Source organism: Epinephelus lanceolatus, chromosome 4 (assembly GCF_041903045.1).
Source record: "Epinephelus lanceolatus isolate andai-2023 chromosome 4, ASM4190304v1, whole genome shotgun sequence".
In the NCBI taxonomy this organism is placed as follows: domain Eukaryota; kingdom Metazoa; phylum Chordata; class Actinopteri; order Perciformes; family Serranidae; genus Epinephelus; species Epinephelus lanceolatus.
Genome location: NC_135737.1, coordinates 27,200,327 through 27,216,905, shown reverse-complemented (window position 1 = coordinate 27,216,905; position 16,579 = coordinate 27,200,327). Strand labels below are relative to the sequence as shown.

Sequence of the window (16,579 nt, the reverse complement as noted above, 5' to 3'; positions counted from 1 at the left end):
AGCAAATGTGCAGGCTAACTCATCTTCTCCCCATCCGGAGAAAATGAAATTCACTGGAATACCTATCAAAACTGCAATCATCCAGAGATAATATCTTCTTTGGTCTATCTGCACTTTCCGATTTAATTTCCTCCATGCCCTTGACATCCAGCGATACCATTAAGATGAAGCACATACAGTAAGGGAGTAGTTCTCACGTTTTGATATATGAGATCTCTGCGCTTAATGTAATATCATCATTTGAAAATTAATGCAATCTTTCTTTTGTTTGGGTGGGGGGGGGGGTGTTTTTTGGAAACACTCGAGAGGCGAGCCACAGTCAGACAGGCAACAAGATGGAGAGCAAGACAGTGATAGGGACACATGAAAAGGAGACAGAAAAACAAGTGATATGCGAGAAAGGAGGGAAAGACAGGGGGGTACTTTGTATTTTGTGGAGCCCCCCCCACCTCCTCCCTTCTTCCCCTCCTTCTGTGCCAGAATGACATGCAATTACGTCTGGGCCTGCCCCGAGTCAGAGGTCACTCAAATTACTCCATCATTTAGCTGCGCCGTCAAGATGAGAGCGAGAAAGAGACCACCCCACCCCCTCCACATCCTCACAACCCCCGCCGCCACATCAAATATCATGAAATCATTAGTGTAATAAGCATGGAAATCTGTTTGCAGATTATCAACACCCCCCACCTCCCTTTCCCCTCCTTTATCTGCCCAGAATCTCTCTCTCTGAGCTGTTTTCACCTCTTTATCCTATACAATCATATTAGAGAGGAAGAAAGACAGACAGAGACAAAGAAATACAAAGAAAGAGATACGGTGCAAGATAAAGAGAAAGTGTTTAATGAGACGATTAGAGACACAGAATAAAGAAAAGAGACGACAGTATATCATTTGGAGCTCTGTCCTCAACTTCTTTAAGACTGCTCAAAGTCAACTCCCTGCCATATTCAGTGACATCAGGTCTGTCACATTCTTGGTGTGTGAGAGAGTTGTCCTCCTGACTACAGCTGCTGTTGCCGATCTGTCAGTAGGGCAACAAGACATTTTGCCTCTGTAAACTCTTCAACTCGCCAAGGGACACTGGGGCGACACAAGCCATCCCTGAAGAAAGCCATGTGTACAGCAGTCTGCTGACCCCTCGTTTCTACGCTACCTTTTTGATTAAACAAACACACTTTCTTGAGATGCAGAGCACCTTTACATAAGAACATTGTCAAATATGTTTGATTTTTTTTGTCAGCTAAAACGAGCAGTGGAGGGTCCAACTCAGAACAGACAACCTTTAGGACGTAACAGATCAATAATAGCTTTTGAATAGTGTCAAAAAATAGCTCACTTTTTTAAACTGAACTAAATATACAGACTATATTTTAAGATGCCATATTAATTCAAAGGGTGCCTAAAAGACTATAACAGTTTGGTGTAACTACCACAATTCCACTTAAACACTGCATCTGTTATTAATACAATTTTAAAAATATTTTTTTACAATGTCCCCATTAGACGTAACGCAGATTCTCCAATGACAACACTAGGGATGTGCGTGATTTGTCCACTAGTAACTTAAATGCCGAAGAAAATACGGTAAAAAGAGCAGAATTATTAACTTAAATTAAATTATTAGCATAATCCGTACTGAGGTGTCATGTCTTCCAAGTACAATGTTAATTAAAAATGAGCATCAATTAGCTGCTAATGTTAACTATACCAAATCAGAAAACAAAAACCAAGGGAGAACTAACTAAACAAAGAAAGACACATTGGCATGTTCACCTCGCCTGCAGGTAGCCAGGTGAAAATTGGGATAAAGATGACATCTTGTAAAACCAGTGCGGTTTGACAGTATTTTAAAAAATCTTAGGCTGTAGGCTGTGTCATAATAAACTAGTGTATAACCATTCAACGGGGCATTAACCACATTTAGACTGCCGGTGATAGCCAAACTCCAATGAATAGCCAAATCCATATGACATTGTTTTGTAGGATAATGTGCAATGTTTATAATATATGGTGCAAAGTGACACAGCAGCATTTAATATACAATTTGGTTATTGAAAAATGTGCCTAACAATTTCAAATGGCTCTTTTAAATCATGCAATATTTTATCAGACAATGTTTAACCTTATGGATTAAATTGAGCTCAATTTTTATTTATTTTTTTTTTTGAGCGTTTTTTTTCCTTTCAGGCTAATCCACAAGTCTTAGTTTAAACCTCTTTTTAAACTCTGGGAAATTGGTTGTAGACACATCCAAAGACAACACAGATGTGTCATTTTGGCTTTCTGTGAATCATGACCTCAGCTCAACCTGCAACCCTGGACTGACCTGTAAACCAGCCTTTCCAGCCCTCCACCATCATGTTCTACTCAAACTCCCATCCCAGGACCGATCTCCCTCTCTCCCTTGTTCTTTGCCTCACTCTTCTTCTATCCTTCCCCAGGCAGTGTGTGTAGAAGGATGGGTACAGCTGCTGATTGAGCCAGTAATCCTGATGAGGCTGATTCCTCATGTATTGATTGAGCTGCTGGCTTTCTTCTACTGCGCTCTGAGAAGCGGTGCATGTGGACTGATTAGCTGCTGTAGGCCACCTCTTTCACTATCGCTCCATTTCTCCCAGAGCAAGGAGTCGTCCAACTCAAACTTGTGTATGTGTGTGTGCACGCTTGAACGTGAACGTGTGTGTGTGTCTACAAAAGCAGAAACTAACGCAGAGCACTGGGAGCAATTAACTTCAGTCTTTTTCTCTGTATTGCGACTGATCGCGTTCAGTCAATCTGCTGAAACACAAAAACAAAACAAACATGAACAATAAAACAAACCTCAGACCACATAAATCTTAATTGCCCACCTAATTACTATGCCAGTCATTCACTCGTACTGTTAACTTAACAGGAGGAGGAAACGTTGGTATTCATCATGAAAAATCAAGCGCAAGAATTATTTGAACAGAAACTTGAAAATTTTACAAATATTTTTAACATAACTGAGAACCATTGCAAATTATTCAAATTAATATTAGGGAGTAATTATTAGTGTAAAAACAGTGATTCCTTTATCGAGACCAGGCTCAAGGTAACTGTTAAAAAGATAATACGACTTCAGCTTGGCGACACCGTAAGTGTCAATATGGTTGATGCACTAATCTTAAGAGCGGTACATCAACAGAGAGCCATAAATGCCTGTTTAGAAACCTACAGGGATGTATGTGTGAGGTATGGAGGGAAACAGCGTTTCCAACAGCCCTGCAACACCATCCTCAGAGGGAGACGAGCTCCATTATTTACAGTTTTCTGTCCCGAATCGTAATCAGAGTCTTGCGCTCCCTAGGCAGCTGACTACTGGGGTGCAATCTCCCCATAAGCATAAACACACCCATAAATTCAAACACTCAGTATTCAGGCATTCAAATTTCCAGAGACACATGTATACAAAAAAATGCTCCGGTAAACATACCAATGTGTGTTTGTGTGTGTGTGTAAATGTGTAATGTTTAACTCTGAGTTGATCCCTATAAAGATCAGGAATCAAATGCAAACATGCAATAATCTGTTCCTATAGGTCCACTCAGTCTAAAAACTATGCATAACATACATGCAAACTGGCTGCCAAGAAACATTAACGCAAAGACGGTATATTATTATATTACTAAGACATCATTGTGTAAAGTACAATCTAGTTTACAGTCCTCTTCAGTACTACTGCTCTGTATCAGCGAATTAGTGTAAAATGATAATATGATACACAGATAAACTATTCAAGGTGACTTTGACCGGATTCGTGTGTAAGAAGTGTGCAAACATGAGAAATCAGTGCATAGATACACAGAGCATTTGTCTACACTATCACTTATGGAAATTAGTTCACATTCCTCCACTTGCCTTTAAGAGGAGGACTCATCTCAACATGAGACGTGCACTACCTAATGTTTGCCAAGATGTAACTGCCAATGCACATATTGATTAATACTGTTTATGCATGTAATCCTCTCTTGAATAATTCACACGCCCTTTTTATGGAGTACCACATCAATCACACCTCCAGACCCACCCATAGACATCTCCGAAGCCAAACTAGACCATTACTTTGTCGTGCACTATATTTAATGTCAGTCATTTTATTTAAGTGTCTGAACTCTGAGGGAGAAATCTATGCACTATACAGTGGTGCCCTTAAAAATCCCCACAGTGGAACAAAAGAGTAGGGAGCAGCGTATTAGTCAACAAGGGAGTGGTTTTGGAGACAGCCAAAGAGACAACTGCACCCGACCAGTGCCTCTCTATCTCACATGCCGTAAGTGCAACACAATGCATTGGATAAATAATTGATAATTATATTATAATTGTACAAGTAATAATAGCATTAATGCACTTTGGGAGCAACTCAATGCAGTTATGGAGTGAACGGTGAGCAAAATACAGGCAAAATCACTCCACTCTTATTCGCACTTCAATCAGAGTTCTGATTACAGTCAGTATCATTAAAAGGAATCTATTATGTATTACTTGTATGTATGCTTATTTTCAGGTTCATACTTGTATTTTGAGTTTCTACTCGGACATGTTACGCACTTCATACTGTCTGTGCTGGAACACCTGTATTCACCCTCTCTCTGAAGCACTCCATTGTAGCTCCTGTCTCTTAAAAACCACACTCCCTAAAAAAGCCCAGCCTGCTCTGACTGGTCAGCATTTCCGGGCATCTCAGCATTTCTGCACCGTCATTGTAGCCGGGGCATAACTGAAACGGAAAATAGCTGCACTTTCTGTCATGAAAAATCTCCGATAAAAGCTTCAAAACACAACCGGACATGTCCCAGCAGGAATATGAACCGAAATCGGGGGAGAAGTTTACAACATCAGCAACCAAGATTACATGTTTCCCTGACGTTAGCATGTGGCTTCGTGTGGCAGTGCAGACTATGATGCAAACACTGAAGTAGCGTGCCTGGAGCAGATGACCATTTAAAGAAATCTGTCACATGCTGATGTCATCTTGTAGCCAAAGTAGAACAAAAAAATTCAAACAGTCTGAAGCCTGAGGTTTGTGCTTACAGGGATTACTTCTACATACCTTTATCTCATTATTTTATAAACTTTGGCCACGTTTAATAAGAACATCCGCCATTGTAATGTTATATATATATATATATATATATATATATATATATATATATATATATATATATATATGACAGAAAATAAGAAAAAGCATAAAAGGTCCCCTTTAAGGAACAATTCTGCAACTGAGCTTGACGACGTTGAATCTGATCTTCTGCTCGCTCAAGTGGACAGTTACTGCGAAGTGTTTGAATTTTGGGGTCAGTCATTTGTGTGGCATATTCAGGGTCATTTGCGTAGCACGTGGTGGGGCTGGGGGTCATTTGCGTAAGGTGCTGGGAGCTGCAGGTTTAGTATGCAGGGAGGCGAGGGAGGGAGGGCATGTGACATCCACAGAGAGCCGGGACCCTCGCTGACCCCTGTCTATAATTCATCCCCTGGAATATGGGGCACATCAAACCTCGGTTCCTTCCCACCCAAAAAGAGGAGAGAGAACCTTTTCACTTTGTTGCACGGCACTCTGACCCCGTATTAAAGCGAGTAGCAAGAGAAACGCTGGAAACGTTGGCCATTAAATTTTCAGGGCTGTCCCGGGAGAGCGTTTCCAGCAGGCCCTCGATTCATGGATAGGAGAAGACTGAGCAAAGGCCCCATGCTGACAGGAGGAGGGAGAGGGTGTGTGTGTGTGTGTGTGTGTGTCTGAATGGTAAAAAAAATCTCCTTTCATACATGCACATGCAAACAGGTATGCACAAATGTAGAAATCCTGCAAATACCCAAAACAAAATGTGTGTGTGTGTGTGTGTGTGTGTGTGTGTTTGGGCAGAATTGGGGATAAATGAAACGCTAATATAAAAGGTGGACCAGGCCCTAGGGGGGAAACTACCCTCCCTCTATCCCTGTTTTCTCTGTTTTCTCTGTCTCTCTCCCCCTGCCTGTTAGCTGCAGGTATTCAGCTCCAATTCCGGAGGTTTCATTAGAAATGCAGATATCAAAGTGTGTGTGTGCGTGTGTGTGCGCGCGTGAATGTGTGTGCACGTGTATGTGGGGATAAAAAGGGAGGTGTCGAATAGAACTTACCAGATGTTCTAATCTTCCTTTGATGTTCGCGGCATCCCTGCAACACAACAACACATTTCCCCCACTGTAAATAAAGCGCGGACACAAAACGTCATTTAACAAAAAAAAAAAAAAAAAAAACACTTTTGCAGATGCACACGGGCACATCCACCACAAACAAAATATACACACATCAATACGCTCACAAGAGACAGAAGAACCAAATCTATTTAGGTGTGCCTGAATGAACATTTCTGAACCAATTTCTAACATTTTAACACAGTACATCAGAACATGTCCTAATTCTGATTAAATCTACTCATTATTTTCTCAATCAATTAATTCACAGTTTGGTGTATAGAATGTACATATCTTGAGTCAGACCACTAAATACATTGGGTTTAAAAAATTACTTAAAAATTAATTGATTATCATACAGTTGCTGATTAATTTTCTGTCGATCATTTGGTTGATAAAATTGTTTCAGTTCTAGTTGTAATATAATCAGCACATGTCATAATCATCTTATTGTGTTCTTCGATTATGAGCAGGATGGAAATGTTTGTGCAAGTAAATTGATCTCAGTGACATCAAAAAGGTTTTGGTTAATCAAAAGGAAAAACATAGTGAAGAATTATCCTAATTGTAACCTGTCAGACTGAAGTGCTGTGTGTGTTTGTGTGTGTTGGCGCCCATGCCAGACAGAGGTTAACTAATATTGTCGCCTCACTGTTGGCAGTCATAATAACAATTTCCTAGTACAGAGAAAGAACTCAGAGCTTATTATCTGTGAATTAATACAAAAAAAAAAAATGTGTATATGATTATTGGGGTAGCAGCAGCAGAATGGCGAGCCGAGGAAGTGAAAGAGGAGGAGGGGGGGAAGCGGTCGGTTTTAAAAAGAGCAAATTGGCAGTAAATAATAGATGCGATTTTGGCACATTTCAAATTTGCAGCAGTGGAAATCAACAGATCAAGAGAACACAAACAGCCCCCGTCCCCGATCCCAGCACCCCCCATCCAACTTTGGCCCCCATTACTGACAACTCCACCCTGGCCGTTGCGTTTCACTATGTGTGTGTGTGTGTGTGTGTGTGTGTGTGCTGAGAGGAAGGCTTATCGACAGGCTTCAGTTGCTAATGCAGCCAGCAGCATCACAGTGTAAATCTACACCATCTCTAAAATTACATACTGTCTAATCCATCCTACCCTCCACCACCCTTCTTCCATCCATCCATCCATCCATCCATCCATCCGTCAGGCCAGGTCCTGTACCCAAGTGTGACCACAAACCTAAGCCGTTCCCACATGATCAACATTTCTAAATAATGGGACGAAGGACTGACAGAAACGCTAAACAGAATTATTAACAAAAGTACCAAACAACTGGAGAAGAAGTCAGGAAGAAAGGATGTTTGCTTGTTTATTTTGTGCTCTGTCAGTGAGCCACATGCAGACAAGTCAACCACTTAAGGCAAACTTCATCTAGCTGTAATTACATTACATTCTGACAAACACCCCGCCACATTCATTATACATGACGGGCGCCCAGCAACCAGACAGCAAGACATTTGTTACCGTGGTGACAGTGTGTGTAATCCGCTAATGAAGCGCAATTAGTGAGAAACAATCTAACACAGGGGAGACGCGGCGCTCAATCCCTCCTCCTCCACTCATTTCCCTTCGCTTTTTTCTCCCCCTCACACTTTTTATAACCACATCTTTTTTTTCTGTCTTTTATTTTTGTGATCCAACCTTTATTAAGCTCTTCACTTGCATTTAATCTCCCACTATGTCATCTGTTGTCTTGACTTTATCAAGGGCAAGCTGTCCAGCACTGTCCGCACCAGGGCCGAGGGGATCGCTCTATCCATTAGACACACACAGCTGACACACACACACACACACACACGCACACACACACACCATTTTACATCCTCATCTCTCTTTTCAAAACATCATATAATCTGCTGAGGTCTTCAGGGACACAGCTTTCCTTTTCTTCTTATCTCCCTCCCTCCCACCGTTCTCTGTGCCTTCAACGCAGAGGCAGCATCGATTTCTGAATTACGCCACAATATTAAATAATTAATATACTTGCCATGATTGATGTTTTGCATTAGGCCAATATTAGGTTATCAATCAAAATCCACTTGGTTTAATGTAATAATATTGAAAATGTGTCAGTGCCTGTTCATCCAATTTGTAGTGGAGGCAAGCCAGATAGTAATGGTGGTGTAGCACAAGGCCTCTGAGACACTATGGCCTGCTTACTACAACCATAGGAGCACATTATAGCCCCAGCACACAGCGGGAGGGGAGTGATGGAGGGAGAGATGAAGTGAAGACATGGACGGACAGGAATGAAGCACACATACAGTGATTCACAATGCGCTGTGACAGGACTGCCATGCTGACAAGGCGTGGCGGTCACATCAAGTCTTTTAGTTTGCCCTCAATCAAGAAACTGAACTTGTGGCGCATTAAAATTTTTACTATTTACTGTATACAGCATAAATAGAAATGTATTTATCTACATATGCAGCCTAAAGAAATACTGTCTTTCCTACAGTTTGACTTGAAGAATTAGTATGTCAATTCAATTGAGCACTGCTATAGCCCAGGAGATAGGGGGCGCAGGTTGGTGGTTCAATCTGTGGCTCTTCCTGTCCGAATAGTGTCCTTGAGCAAAACAACTTTACCCAAGCTGTTCTACAAATGTACAATGCCTTAGATAGAGGTTCGTCAGAATGAATGCCTCTTCAACCATTTCCTAATCGACTTCAATTAGGAGAACACTGGTGCAACAGGCCCTTTTTTTACAGCAGACACTGGCTATGTTCACATGCACAGCTTATTTTGGTTTTTGACCTTATTCTTAAAAAGACGATATTCCTAGTGAGCAGTTTTTTTCAGTTTTCCACTGGTAGAAGACTTGTTCAAAGTCCCTCAATCAATTCTTCAGCCACATTTTTGAAATGTTAGCATTACCATATTTGCACATATCCAAGAACCTGTCGATATCCAAGTCTTTCAAAATGTTTAAAAGTAGGTGTGTTTCTCTTTCTGTCAAGAAATGTGGGCTTTTCTTTTGGGCATGCGTCTCTACCCTAGCCTCGCAAACTGTTGGCTAGTTTGTTTGTGTAGAATGCATCAATGATAACGCACAGAGCCAGCCGTAAAACAGGCAAGAGGCTGTAGTACAAACTGCAGTAAAAACCCCAGTTAAGACGTGTTCCGAATGCGCTGTATACATGTCAAAGACCGCTCCTCAAACCTGAATAATACCAGAATATTGCACATGTCCTCACTGAAAAATGTTTCATTCGGACAAGGCCTAATTGGGAATAACAGTTCGAGGTGTTTCAATTCCTTTTTCAATGGTGGTCTATGAGGCAAAGAGCTTTTTGGGCCACAGGGGATGTTTCTGTTGCAATACCGTGAGTGGCCACTGGGGAAAAAAGGAAGTGAGCTGACCAGCGTGCCTGGGGGCCTGCCATACATGCATAATAGCAGTATATCTTCTGCTCAGCTCCTGTGTCACTCTGGATTCGATGAAGTTGCAGTGTGTCACGTCGCAAGTGACGAAAAAGACATCCAATATGAGAGGCCATACTATGCAGACTGAGACACATCTAATTGTAATCACATTTTTAAAAAAAAAATAACCCCGAATGTGGTTTGGAAGTGCATTTTATGTGGTTTTTACAGTCCATACTTTTTTAAAATCAATCTGAATATGCCAAAAAAAATGGGCTGAAAGTTATTTTGGTGACCACCGAACTTGGCAAACTTATTCTTTGCCAGGCAAGTTAAACCTCAACCTTGAACGCAGGTGCAGGACAAGTCAGTATTGAAAAATAAAAAGAGAGAAAAAATACTGTAAGCTCTCAAATATTTTGTGATGCAATGTTTTGACCTTCAACATCAGGCGAAAGAGACAGTCGTCAGTCATTATGTTCTACATTTTACACGACAAAGATCTTGAAGGTGGACAGGACACATTGCATCATTAAATCGTTGGGAACCTACAATATTTCGTGTGCAGACTACTTCTCTTTTCCCTTCCAAACAGCTACGAGCCAGAAAGATGGAGAGCCTGACAAAGATAGGCAAGTGAGAGAGGGAGGGGTCAGAGACGGAGAGAAAGAGTAATGTACTGTTGTTCCAGGAAATGGTAATTAGTTATCTGAGGTCAATTAAGTAAAACTAGACAAACAAGTGTGAGTGTTAAACTGAGCCCTGGCAAGGTCAATATAACCAATTTAACATGGTCACTGGATCCATCACACTGTCTGCACTTTCTGCTTTCTCATTCCCTCGCCTCTCCTTATTTAATCCACTTCTTTAATCACGCACTTTTTCCTCTCATTGTCTCACCCGTGCATTCTTTCGGCCTCTATCACTCACAGTACATGTTCTGTTTCACTGTGTCCAAACCTTCTTCTGTCTCTTGCACTCTAACGAGGATCTTTAAGCTGTTGCCTCATCTTACCTCATCTCCTTCCCTGTGTCTCTCCTCACCTGTCATTTCGCCCTCTCCCAATCACCCACCTGCCTCTCTCCTCCCTCTCTCTCTCTCTCCCTCACTCCCACACAACACCCCTCACCCTCCCAAACCCCTGCGCTCCTGCTAGCAGACAATTAATTACAGAGCCAGCACCAGATGAGTTGTCATTTGTGGTCAAGTTTCTAATAATTGCATTAGGTCGTCAGGTTTTTCTAAGATGCCCTCCACTCCTCTCCCTCAACCCCCCCCTCTCCCTTTCTTCCTCTCTTTACTTGAACCCTCCTCCTCTCCCCCTCCACCCCTTGACACAGCGGAGATAAATATCTTCAGTCAGTCAATGGAGGCGACAGAGGGACTTAAAATGCAGAGGCAGTCATTTGATTTCCAGCTAACAGAGCTGCCCATTAGCCCAGCACTCATCAGCCATGCATTACCTCTCAGGCCTGCTGTCCTGAGTGGGGAAGCTTTAACCCTTTCACTGTCCACTACCGGCCAGGTTTACCTTGTAATATGAGGCATACTTCCACTGGCTCTCTTCCACTGGCCATATTAACCTCTTTAACTGTCCCCTATATGTATTAACAGCCACTTAACTGTCCTTTGCTAACAACAGCAGTGCGCGGGCAGTAAAGGCAGACTTACTGAACAATCAGAATGATCTTCACAGTTTTACTTTTGTGGCATTGCCCTGATCGCACATTGTATAAATGTGGTGAAATACTACTCAGTTTAAGATGTCAAAACCATAATAGTTTTAAACTCAACACCAATGGCTGTTTATGTCTCTGTAGCAGCTCCATCATGATTTGTAGGGTTGTACCCGACTCAGAATTGTGTCATTCGAATCAGATTTGGCTGTTCAGTGTAAATATTCAACAATTCGGTCCATTTTTTCCAATATAGAGTTCGAGCAGGGTCTGGCTGGAGGTTCAGGGTGACAGCTACATTCACGTAGGTAATATATTTAAGTAAACAAGACTCCAAGCTAATGTGTGCTAACTACGCTAGCGATAGATTGTAAATGTGTAAGAACATTTCTTCGCCCACTCTAGATATCAAACAAAAGCCAGAGACTGTATTGTATTAAGTTTCCCTGAGCTGTAAATTCACCGCTTCTATGCATAAGGCAGTGGATAGCGTTATCTCAGAGCCTGACCGGGCAAAGCCTCTCCTCCTCCTCAGACTCGCCCTCGGTCTGGGCCCACAGCTGCCTGTGCTGGAGCAGCGTGAAAGCGAGGAACGCTCACTCTGCAGCCACATCTGGCTGCACAATGACTGTCAAGAAATGGACAAAAAAAGCAACTGCTCAACTGAAAGAATCAGTCGACTGGGGGAAGAATCTGAATGATGATTTGAACCTTCAACTTTCGGGGAGCAGCCCCAATACTCTGCTTATAATGTTTACAAGTTGTGGAGAGTCAATAATCATAACCAGAGGGTCTCACACTGACCTTTAAGCAACATTTAAATCTTCTACTCTAAAAATATTAGCACTGTTAGCAATATTTAGGCTGAAAACTTAAACAAAATCCCCTTTTTTACATACAAGAATGGCAACTTATCATTATTTTCATTAGCAAATAATCTGACGATGGCACTGAATTACTCAATTTGTCGGACCAACACTTGAACACCAAAATATATTCAGTTTACTGGCATAACGGAGAAGAAAAAGCAGAAAATCGCCCCTACTGAGAGGCTGGAAAAAGAGACTACTTGACAATGTTGCTTGAAAAATGAAAGACTTAAATCAACTCTCAAAATATCTTAAGATTAATTCACTGTCAGTGTGTTTAAAAACAGTTGTGGAATTGTCTTAAATCAGGCTGGCAGAATCAGGCAGTGGTGGACAACTTTTTTACTGGGGAAAGATTACAGACCATGTTGAAAGCACTACTCACATTTTTTTTCTTAAAGTGCACATATCTCTTTTTCTTGAACACCTTTGCTGCAGAAATAACATTTGGCCCACAGCAGCCTCTCAGCCCTCAACCAGATATCAGTCAGAGATAGTGAGCAAAGGGAAGACAGGACACTGTAGCACTATGAAAGAGACATCATTCATAAGTGTGTGTGTGTGTGTGTGTGTGTGTGTGTGTGTGTGTGCGCGCGCCCCATTTGCCACAGTTGCATGCCTTGTCAAGCGTGTCATTGAGCATTCATATGTTGTTTGACTGCTGATAGAATGGCAGGCATATTTATTAAAGAGTCAATGTGATGGGGACACCAGAGCAAGCATACTCACACACACACATGCACACAGAAATAAAACACACAATGCACTAATACACAGTCCACATCAGTGACATCTGCCTGTTTAACTAATAGAAGGCAAAAGCTTGATATTAAGCAGTCGAGGGACACACACACATACACACGCTCAATAATACAGGGAGCTCAGCTTTCCCCCAGGCCTGATTGCCATCTCCATAGCTCCTTTTTAACAGGGCTGCCAATTGAAATTGAAATTGTATTCTTGTGCGTGTATTATCAGAGCTACCTCTCAGGGTTTTATACAGCTAAGAGGAGGGCTGGGGGGGCACACACACATGCACACACTCACAGGAAAGGATAATGCAGGGGTAAGTCAGGGGCTGTCACTCTTCCATGCAGAACACACAAGAGGGAACAAAACACAGACTTATGCTTCTATGCTTTCTATGTAATTCGGCATGCACGCACGCACGCACACACACACACACACACACACACACACACACACACACACTGACGCATACATTCGTGGGTACACAAGCTGCCCCCACCCCTTTCCCCTCCCCAGTGGAGGGGGCTCTACTTTAGCATAATCCCAAAATGGTGGAGAAAAGCAGTCCATTAAAAATGGGGTGAACAAATTCAGCACTTTATGTTTCTCTGAAGGGAGGGTTAAGTGCAGTCAATAAAAAAGTCAGAAAAAGGAGGAAGAAGAAAGGAAGAAGCTGATTTATAGCTGGCCTTTCTGTGCTCTGCGATAAGCACACTCACTCGACACACACACCTGTTCATATGTGGCCCTTATCTGACACCTGGTTACGGACAACACACAAGTGAGAGAGAACAAGAAACACTTGTGGAGCGAGAATTTAAGGACTAAGTGTCTTGAAAATTTGCAGCCCACAGACGTGAGTGCATCTCGTGATAACTTAACAACATCATCATTTATCTTACAAAACAGGTGAACTGTCACTCTGCACCAGAGGTAACTTTTTATTAATAAGCACTTAGAGTTTAAGCACTAACCCCCAACCAAACACCACTTGTTTATCTTACACAGACAATTTCAAGTGATTCAATTTTGCCACCTTTATAAAAATGTGATTTTAATGGCTTGTTGAATTGGGAGGTCATTAAGAGCATAACCAACATTAAATAAATGGGAGGGAGCAGAAGGGACAGATTATGGAAATCAGAGCCATGGTACCGGATCAAACAGTTTTGTGTGAGCTAATGACTTTCTGTTTTTTTGAATACTTTACTACTGTCTTTTTTTTCTAGAGCTAGACCGGTAAATCTGACTGAATGAAATATCAGCTGCATTGGCTTATTGCAGATATATCGCTGAATACATCAGCTCATAAGTAATGCCTACCACACACTAGAACACTTTGAAAATACTCCAAGAAGACTTAAGTCTGATGCCTGCTTACATCTAAAGACAATGTGAGTTTTTAGTCACACAATATAAGATTTCGCAATGTCTTGGGATTCTGCAGGGTCACTACTTGCAAGACTACAACTAGACTCCTTTAAGAATATTTCCCATCCTGCTCCTTATGGAAAATATGACACCAAACTCCCTTAAGGAAATATGACATATTAACAATTCATTATGTGTCAACAAAAACACATAACTCTAAAAAAAAAACAAAAACAAACAAACAACAAAAAGATAAAAGGCATCATATGTCAGTATTCTTGTCAGTTCTGTATCAATACAATCCTTATAGATAAACCATGTTTGTGTGGGGCGTCGGTGGCTTAGTGGTAGAGCAGGCGCCCCATGTACAAGGGTGTTGCCGCAGTGGCCCGGATTCGACTCCAGCCTGTGGCCCTTTGCTGCATGTCACTCCCTCTCTCTCTCCCCCTTTCACACTTGTCTGTCCTATCAAATAAAGGCTAAAATGCCCCAAAAAATATATTAATAAAAAAAAAAAAAAAAACAACATATTTGTGTACAAACTTTACATTTTAGATTTTGTCGCTTCAGTTAGCTGCACTAATTTAGAGATCTGTCACTAAAATAAGAGCTGGTTGGTGGATCAGATACACGCCAAATTAAACATAGACTTATGTTCACTTCACTGCTCCGCAATTTTGCACAGTCTAAGAAAAATGAGACATGTACATGTTCTTGTGCCTGTCCTGAGTCCCCTTCATGTTTACTGTCTACCTGGTTTACTGCTTCCTGTTTGGTGCGCAGCTATTGGTTGTTGACAATGTTAACGTTATTGAACTTACAAAACTTACAATAATATTGAACATGTTTGATTTTGTCGGTACGTGAAGACGAGATAAAGACTGACACAAACAGCTCGGACTGAGTTTTACGACCACCTTACAACAACGATCAAAATCACTGGAGTGTACACCAACTGATATTAAACTCTCATGATCTTACTCCGGCATTAGAAATTAGTTTACAAGAGATGAAATCGCTCACAAAGTCTTTACTCGTAAAGCCAGTGTGAGAAGAAATTGCAGGACAGAAATACCAAACTAGGTCTGAGGTAATTTAGAAAAAGTGTCACCATTTTTTCATTTGTCACCAGAAGACAAATTAAAGGTTCCACTTAAACTCCCAAATATGGACATCAGTATTGGCCTAAAATATCCAGAACAGAGTTTTGGGTGACACTTTGTCATCAACCATATGTTTTCTGTCAAATTTTGAATATGCAGGAAAAAAACTACTTTAGGCAGAAGTAGGCAGATGGGGCCTTGTGCCTGTGCTTAGGACCTAGCACATGTTCATATTTATTTTGCCATTAAAGAATCAAATCATGCATCAGTAGGCCATGGCTGAGGAACCATCTTCAACTCATTTTAAGCCAGCCGACTCAACCGATACCCAGATCCATTTGCGCATGTATTTAAACACACATATAACATCACAGACTGAGCGTGTCTCCCTACAGACTGCCCATCTCTCCCTCTTCTCAGCCTATGCACACCAACTCAGTGCTGGAGGGAATTGAATGCCGGGGCCAAGTTTTAAAGTAAATTGACTTCTTTTTAGTGTGTTACATAGAGGGAGAGCGGGACAAAGAGAGGGAGAGAAAAAGCAAAAGGGAAACATGGAGAGCAATCAATTTCCCCACGGTTTCTTCAATAGCCAGCGGTCCTTTTCATACCTCCCAATTAGAACCTTTCCTAATCAGAGAAATACCTCTCCATTATTGAGATGGAGACAATGACACTCCCCAACATTTCCGCCTGCTCCAAAACTCTGTAGATTGCAGTACCGGTACACAAAGAATAAAGCACTGGGCTATATGGTAGGGGGGCGGGGGGACGCTTGTGTTAAAATCACATGTGGAAATCTTTTGGCTCTACTCGCGGCCCCAGAAAAACTGATGGGGAACAATGGCAGCCCGGCACAGCATCTGTCATGGCACAATATAAAAAGATGATCTTGGCACCGAATGGACAAAAAAAAAAAAAAAAGAACGAGGGAGAGGGAGGAAGACGGGGGAATGGAGGGGAGGGGAAGGGGAGGGCCAGGCGAGAGGTAATTCATTTGCAAATCAGGCCCTGGCGCTCAGGTCTATTTCAAGCTGCCAGTGGGTGCCAGGAGTTAACAAGGTAATCAGTTTCAATCCTGCCCTTCAATTGTACATCACACCCTCATCCAGAGAATACCCAGGCCTTTCTATAGGGGCAGAAGGGGGAAATAGCAATCTGGCTGCCGGCTGGCTGCACACACAATGCACACACACCTGAAGACAAGTGTGT

At 41.8% G+C, this 16,579-nt stretch overlaps 1 protein-coding gene across 1 annotated transcript in view; it reads right to left on the bottom strand.

Moving 5' to 3' along the window:
* rsrc1 (arginine/serine-rich coiled-coil 1) overlaps positions 1 to 16,579 on the bottom strand; it is a 136,047-nt gene that overhangs the window by 78,742 nt on the left and 40,726 nt on the right. The window contains exon 5 of the mRNA XM_033630699.2: positions 6,139 to 6,175. Within this exon, the coding sequence (XP_033486590.2) occupies positions 6,139 to 6,175 (37 nt within the window). The remainder of the gene's footprint in view (positions 1 to 6,138; positions 6,176 to 16,579) is intronic.